The sequence below is a fragment of the Rutilus rutilus genome (genome assembly GCF_951802725.1).
Source record: "Rutilus rutilus genome assembly, chromosome: 7".
NCBI lineage: Eukaryota > Metazoa > Chordata > Actinopteri > Cypriniformes > Leuciscidae > Rutilus > Rutilus rutilus.
In genome coordinates, this window is record NC_140221.1 from 3,553,662 (window position 1) to 3,561,215 (window position 7,554).

At 36.1% G+C, this 7,554-nt stretch overlaps 1 protein-coding gene across 3 annotated transcripts; it reads right to left on the bottom strand.

Annotated features, from left to right (window-relative positions):
• Nucleotides 1–35: 35 nt before the first annotated feature.
• gtf2h3 (general transcription factor IIH, polypeptide 3) lies at nucleotides 36–6,460 on the bottom strand (the record flags this gene model as incomplete). 3 transcript variants are annotated; one of them, XM_084413672.1, is made up of 13 exons in its annotated part: nucleotides 36–176; nucleotides 273–309; nucleotides 2,149–2,284; nucleotides 2,366–2,434; nucleotides 4,382–4,435; nucleotides 4,531–4,605; nucleotides 4,857–4,885; nucleotides 5,050–5,079; nucleotides 5,194–5,256; nucleotides 5,445–5,575; nucleotides 5,828–5,934; nucleotides 6,043–6,122; nucleotides 6,298–6,460. In XM_084413672.1, the coding sequence occupies 13 exons, from the start codon at nucleotides 6,305–6,307 to the stop codon at nucleotides 107–109; spliced, it is 891 nt and encodes a 296-aa protein (XP_084269798.1). In that variant the 3' UTR covers nucleotides 36–106. The 3 variants fall into 3 exon arrangements, with proteins under 3 accessions (XP_084269798.1, XP_084269797.1, XP_084269796.1); XM_084413671.1 differs by lacking the exon at nucleotides 6,298–6,460 and having other exon boundaries at nucleotides 5,194–5,253; nucleotides 6,043–6,138; XM_084413670.1 differs by lacking the exon at nucleotides 6,298–6,460 and having other exon boundaries at nucleotides 6,043–6,138.
• Nucleotides 6,461–7,554: the final 1,094 nt, after the last annotated feature.

Here is a 7,554-nt window from a genome sequence, read left to right on the forward strand (position 1 = left end):
TTTCTTTTTTTTAAACAATTTCCCCTAAAGCTCAAATTACACAGTTAAAAAAGTATGCTATTCATCACAATACAACACATTTGTTGATGAGGTAACCTGGATGTGATCAGTTTGCAGTTTTCACTTTCTTCTTCTTGGTTTTAGCCACCTGAGGCAGTGGCATTTTAAAAGCAGTCCTACAAACAGAAGAACACCAGACCGTTTGTTAAAGGTTGCCCGAAACCACATGTTCTCTATTAGACACGTTTCAGAGCGATGTTGAAAAGACTCACTCGCATGTCGTGCAGATTGGACTGAAGTTACAGAATACTGGTGAACAAAAGGGAGGAAAAGATGCAAAGCATGTTAAAAGATAACCCTGCTATGAAGGATCTTTAAGTTCAAGTTAATAAAAACATTTTCCAAAGGTCTATTTCTTGTGTCCGCAGCATAAAGTGACACGTCTTGATATCAGAGACCATATTAACAGATTACAGTATTCAGACTGTAAACATGAGCTGTGAATGTTAATGTGATCTCCTTCAATTAAAGATTTCCATTTCAGTGCACGGTTTCTACAAAAATAAAACATTGATGATAATCAGAATGATTTCTGAAGGATCATATGAATAAAGACTGGAGTAATGATGCTGAAAATTCAGCTTTGATCACAGGAATACATTTCTTTTAAATTGTAATACTTGCTCAACACATGCACAGACACTAGAGTCTGGAATAGAGATGCACGATATATCGGCCACCATGTCGGTATCAGATGATTATGTTCATTTTTAATGTTATCGGCTCAATAAGGAAATTTGGCCAATACATTAAAGTCGATAAATAATGTATTATTTCCTTCAGCTGAGACACTTCAGATGCGCACTGTTCAACATGATGGTTTTGAATTGCTTGAAATATGATTGAAATCACCAAAATACAGTTCAGTGCAACATGTGCAGCGCAAGTCTGTCATATCGGCTACATAATATTATAATGAGAACATTATAATTGTGTGCTTGGGACGTGGCTTTTAATGATGAGACTTTTGTTTTTATAATCAGGCTCTCAAACATGATATAAAAATTTGGATTTAGATTTATCAGCCAATATATTGGTTATCGGATTTCAAATATGTGACCCTGGATCACAAAACCAGTCATAAGTAACACATAAATAAAGAACTAAATAAAGTTCCATAAGTTAAAGGACTTCACGTCCCATAAAGATGGGAGATAATGCAGTTTACTTTTTTCACGCAGCCGAGATTCACCATATATAGCTTGGTCAAGACATTGATGGGGTTACTGATCTAAAAAGACCATCTTTGCACAGTTAAAGGTGCTGTATGTAACTTTTTCACTCTACTAAAGCATAAAAATACCATAATATGTTTCATATATGTGACCCTGGATCACAAAACCAGTCACATGTCGCACGGGTATATTTGTGGCAATAGCCAACAATACATTGTATGGGTAAAAATGATTGATTTTTCTTTTGTCAAAAATCATTAGGATATTAAGTAAAGATCATGTTCCATGAAGATATTTTGTAAATTTCCTACAGTAAATATATAAAACATTTATTTCTGTGAGTGAATGCAGCACAATCGCCAACATAAATGAACAACTTTGAAGGAGATTTTCTCAAAAAAACAGATTCCAGATGTTCAAATAGTTGTATCTCAGCCAAATATTGTCCTGTCCTAACAAACCATACATCAATGGAAAGCTTATGTATTCAGCTTATGGGTGATGTATAAATCTCAATTTCAAAATTGTGACCCATGTGACTGGTTTTGTGGTCCAGGGTCACATATATCGTCTGACATGGTGGGCGATATATCGTGCATCTCTATTTCAGACTCTAGTGTCTGTGCATGTGTTGAGCAAGTATTACAATTTAAAAGAAATGTTTCCTATTTAAAATGAAATGTATTCCTGTGATCAAACCTGAATTTTCAGCATCATTACTCCAGTCTTTATTCATATGATCCTTCAGAAATCATTCTGATTATCATCAATGTTTTATTTGAAATGTATTCCTGTGATCAATGTGTTCATATCGGTACATCTCTAGTCTGAAACAAGCCTAAACCCACCAATGACTTCAAACATGTGTTTCTCCAAACTGATAATAAGTAATAAAGTGTGGATGAAAACGTACTTGACAGGCACACTGAGCAGACGTAGCCGATCTCAATAAGGTTGCGGTGGCAGAAGCAAGCGGCCCTGTAGTCCACGTGCACCGGAGGAGGCAATAACAGCTGAGACCGCTGCTCTGCGTCTGGCAGAAACACCCACTGACACACCAGACAACATGAGAACGTTCACATCAACACTGAATAACCTGCTACCATATGATGAACGTGCGAATATCTCACCAGCAAATACTGTGCCAGAGCAATCTTTTGGGGGATTCGGAGGTACAAGCCTCCGGTAATGTCACAAGCCTGTTGAAAAACACACTCAATCAAATCAAATAACTCCGCACTGTTGAAAACACTCAGAAACAATCAGCTTGACTGCACTTCAGCGTGTGCAATGCTTGCTTTTCATCAGGAAACTCAATGAGCAATCATTAATGCATATGCAAATCTGTGCAAGACTCAGGAATTTTGTTCAAACAAGTACCAATATAATAAACAGTGGTAACAAAATTGCTTCCGCTTCATGTCCTTGAAATAGTCAGTGCTTATTACTTGTAGAAAGATGGAAATTTGGACCATTAAAGGGATATTTCACCCCAAAAATTTTATTCTCTCATTGTTTACTCGATCTCATGACATCTCCAAGGTTTAGGACTATTTCTTCAGATAAACACAAACAAAGATTTTTAATAGGGCAGCACAATATATCGAAATATCGCAAATGTAAATATCGCAATATGAATATCGCAAAGGCTTGCAATAACTGGGGTCATGGACAAAAGACGAAGAGAAAATCACTCACAGCTCTCGGCTGAATAACTTTTGTAGCTTTAATAAGAATCAGGATATATTTAATTCATACAGTGAAAACTAAGCAGAGTTTATTTTTACATTTGATTATTCAGTTTCTGTTGTTAAATAATCCTAATGTAGGATAACCTGAACCCTGTGGTTTACACTGATGTTAAAATAACACTTCTTATACTACAGTAAAACACTGATGTTCACTGTCAGAAGTTTAGTGATGTTTTCTCGTCACAAAAAGAATGTGAAACACATGTTGGTTATATAATTTTAAATATATTTGAAAGATAATTTAAGTTTATTTCACACACTTTAAGCATTATCGTATCGAATATCAAATATCGCATTTTTTAATGAGTTATCGCATATCGTATTTTTCTTCAATATCGTGCAGCCCTAATTTTTATGTAGGTGTGTATTTTTAACTACTATGATATACCATAATGATATATAGTTTAAAAAAATGATTTTGATTTCTGTGTTTAGATTTTCAAGCGTCAAACCAATATCCAAACACATTATATATGGACTCACAGACTCAGAAAATCTTCCTTTGTGTTTATACATCGGGGATGAGCATAAATATATAAATATAAATAAAAAAATATAAATATATTTATACATGAGTGTGAGTAAATGATGAGAGAATTTGCATTTTTGGGAGGAATATCCCTTAAGTGTAGATACATATTTTGTTTATTTCTTCATGCTGTCTGAACGATCATTTGCAGCATTATTCGAATCTTCATCACTTTGCTTCACACTGATGTATTGTCTGATATCATCATCATCATCTGTAACTTTATTAATAAAATAAATGATATTTACTGTGTAATTTAAAAATGACATCAATAAAAGCAAGCAAGTAGCCTTAAACACTACCTGGTAATCCAGAGTTCTCGCGAGAGCACAAGTTGAATTTGCTCAGCGAGTTTACTCTGGCGTCAAGTAATGATGCTCATTAAATATGCCCCTCGATCTGAGCTGCACCAATCACATGGGGTTATCTGATATAGGCGGGCCAGAGGCGAGATGACGACAGTGCTGTGACGTCGAAGTCATTAGTAAACATTGCAAGATGGCTATGGATGAACACCAGTTGTTTGAAACGGCTACAATGAACGAGTTAGACTTCGCTTTTTATCTAAAAGAGGAACAGAAGACGCCGCTCGAATCGTTCCGTTGCAAGAAGGATGTTTTTGCTGTTTTGCCGACCGGATACGGCAAGAGTCTAATCTACCAGTTATCTCCGCTGGTAGCTGAGCGTAAGGGGCTTGTTGTGATTGGTCGTAGTGTTATCCAATTGCGTGCAGTGAGATTTTCAAATGCATGCTTGGTGCCGCCCCTTGAGCTGGCCGATTTTCATTAGTCGAAGCCAGACCATTAATCTTTCAGATTTAGGTCTGGATTTCCAGGCTACTTAAACACTGCAATCAAACAAAATACCTGCTGCAATAGTCCTGAGTCGGTGTCCAACACACAGGCATCAATCAGGATATTCTTTATGAACAGGGAATAATGGAAGCATATGCATATCAGTATCAGAAGAATACATAATTCAAATGTAAAGATGCTAGTTCAGTTGTTACTCTCACCTTCTTCTGCGCTGCAAAGATCACATTCATGAAGTTCATGTACTGTAATGTAGAATCCTCGGCCGCTTTTATGACCTGAGATCACAGTCAGAGCACGTTAATGCAGTTATACAGCTGAACGCTGCAGTTATAGAGCTGAACGCTGCCGTTATACAGCTGAACGCTGCCGTTATACAGCTGAACGCTGCAGTTATACAGCTGAACGCTGCCGTTATACAGCTGAACGCTGCAGTTATACAGCTGAACGCTGCCGTTATACAGCTGAACGCTGCAGTTATAAAGCTGAACGCTGCATGTGCGGCTGGTAAAGCTAAAGAAGAGCTCACCAGAATCCTTGATTTCATGTCCTGTCCAGCTAGAAGTAAAACACACGAGAATTCAGTCCAAGTATTAATTGCACTCAATAAAAATAATGATCTATTTAATTAAAGCTTTAGGAAATCTTAATCGCTCTAATATATGAATCATATGTGCTTGGTTTTCATTGCACTGTGGAAGAGATGATGACAGTGTGTTTACCTTGCACTTCCTTCGAGATTCGATGAATGTCTGAGAGTTGAAAATTAATGAAAATTGGGAGTGTGTAGTGTGCACATCATATCTTATTCACAAAACTCTCTTTAGGTCTAAAGTGAAATATAAAGGATCGTCAGTAGAGGATACAGCAGAGAGCTCTGGAGAGAGAGACGGCCAGCAGCGAGTCTGTCTGATTCCCACTCACTTCTGCTGTTAAGAAGGAAAATAAACACAGTTATACTCTAGTAGTATCACCCAGAATGCACTGCAAATCAAACATGGCATTACATATTAGGCTAAATGCATCAAACCAATCAGCACAAGAAAAACATTAATCAAATCAAGTAATTGAGTTCCGTCAATCTGTATAATAACAATAAAATCTTTAAGTAACTTACTTCTGTCCATGAGTTTCTTAATCTCTTCTGCAAAGAGATCATTGGTAGCGGACAGAAGCTCATATTTGCCGTCAGTACTTCCGGATATTTCATCCCCTGGTTTCCACTGTTTACTGGGATATAGGAAGTGGCTTGATGACCAAAAAAAAGAGTTTAGTTTTAGATTATGTTTGTAAACTATGGCCTGGTTTCACAGACAGGGCTTAGATTAAGCCAGGATTAGAACTTAGTTTAATTAGAGCAGTTAAGTAGCGTTAATAAACATTAATGATGTGAATCTTGAGACAATGGCACTGACATATTTTAGGATATTTTAGTGTGTGTGTGTATAATGTATAGTTGAGATGAGCAGGTTAACTATAAATGATCAGTTAATTGTCTACCTTTCATGATACAGGTTTGCAATGATGGCTAGTTTGTTGGATCTTGACATTACTAAATGTGCATTTGCCAGGACCATTAAAGCGTCCAAACATGTTGAAAGAGTGAACTGAAAGAAAGGAGGAAAAAGTTCATTTTAATGGGCAATAAGGATAATCTTGAAAACGTTATGAATCAGGGTCATACTCGCATTCAATGAAGTAAAACCACACATTACCTTCGGCTCTCGTTGAGCTTGCTGACCCCACCAAACTGGGTTGACATCCAGCACCAGAACCAGAATATTAATTTCGTCTTCTGCAAACATTATCATTTTCATATATCACTCGAGTCATCATGTTTTGCATGTCTATTAAGAGCATCACAGCTCATGCGTTTTCAAAATTAAGATTCTTCCACTTATTTTTATGAAAAGTTGTTTTCTTGTTAACATTTCAAAAACATGTTTTTTTTTTTTTTATGATTTACAAACCTGATGCCATTGCTGCGATTCCTATATCTCTACATCACTATAAACGGTATTTCATTGATATTTTGATCCGATATGTTAACATTTGTGCCGTTCGGACGTCTTCTTCTGTGTATTCAGTGTTAGGATGCGAACTAAATTAGCAGGTGCACAGCGCCACTCCTGTGCGGGAGCGGGAAATATTCCATGCGTTTTATTATTTATTTATTATTATTATTTTTTTGTTTTGTTTTATTTATCTATTAATTCTAATTATCTTCCATTCATTCATTCATTCATTCATTCATTCATTCATTCATTCATTCATTCATTCATTCATTCATTCAGTTTTACATCGCATTAGTAGCGTATAAATAAATGCATGCTGTTTTGCTCCAGTCCTGTAGGGGGCACATCAATGGTGGTGCTCTATCCGTCTTAAAATAAGGGAAAAGAAGAAGAAGAAAGTGCACGAATAAAGAAACTGTAGTAGCAGTATTCTTTGATGTGGAGAAAGCATACGATATGCTGTGGAAAGAGGGTCTTTTAATCAAATTACATTTAATGGGAGTTGGAGGGAAAATGTTTAATTGGATTATGGATTTCTTAAATAGAAGGAATATACAGGTGAAAATTGGGGTAGATTTATCAAAGCAATATGTTGTAGAAAATGGAACACCACAGGGAAGTGTGGTTAGTCCAACTTTATTCTCCATTATGATTAATGATATTTATTTAAATCTTCCAGGGGATATAGGGAGGTCTTTATTCGCAGATGATGGTGCTATATGGAAGAAAGGTAGAAATATTGAGTATATTTTAAAGAAGATGCAGGAAGGAATTGATCAAGTTGAAAATTGGGGATTAAAATGGGGATTTAAGTTTTCAGTGGAAAAATCAAAAGTAATGGTTTTTACAAATAAAAAGAAGAATAAGGAAATTAAGCTGAAAATGTATGGAAGTATGTTAGAGAAAGTAGAATGTTTTCGTTTCTTGGGAATATACTTTGACACAAAACTAACATGGAGAGAACATATAAAGTATACAGTTAATAAATGTAAGAAAGTGCTAAATGTGATGAGATGTCTTGCTGGGTTGGAGTGGGGTGCAAGTGTTTCAGCTTTAAAATATATATACATTGCTTTAATAAGATCTAAATTAGACTATGGGAGTATTGCGTATGGGTCAGCAGCAAAGACAACATTAGCTGAATTGGATATTGTGCAAGCGTGTGCCTTAAGAATATGTTTAGGGGCAATTAAAACTTCTCCAGTATGTGCA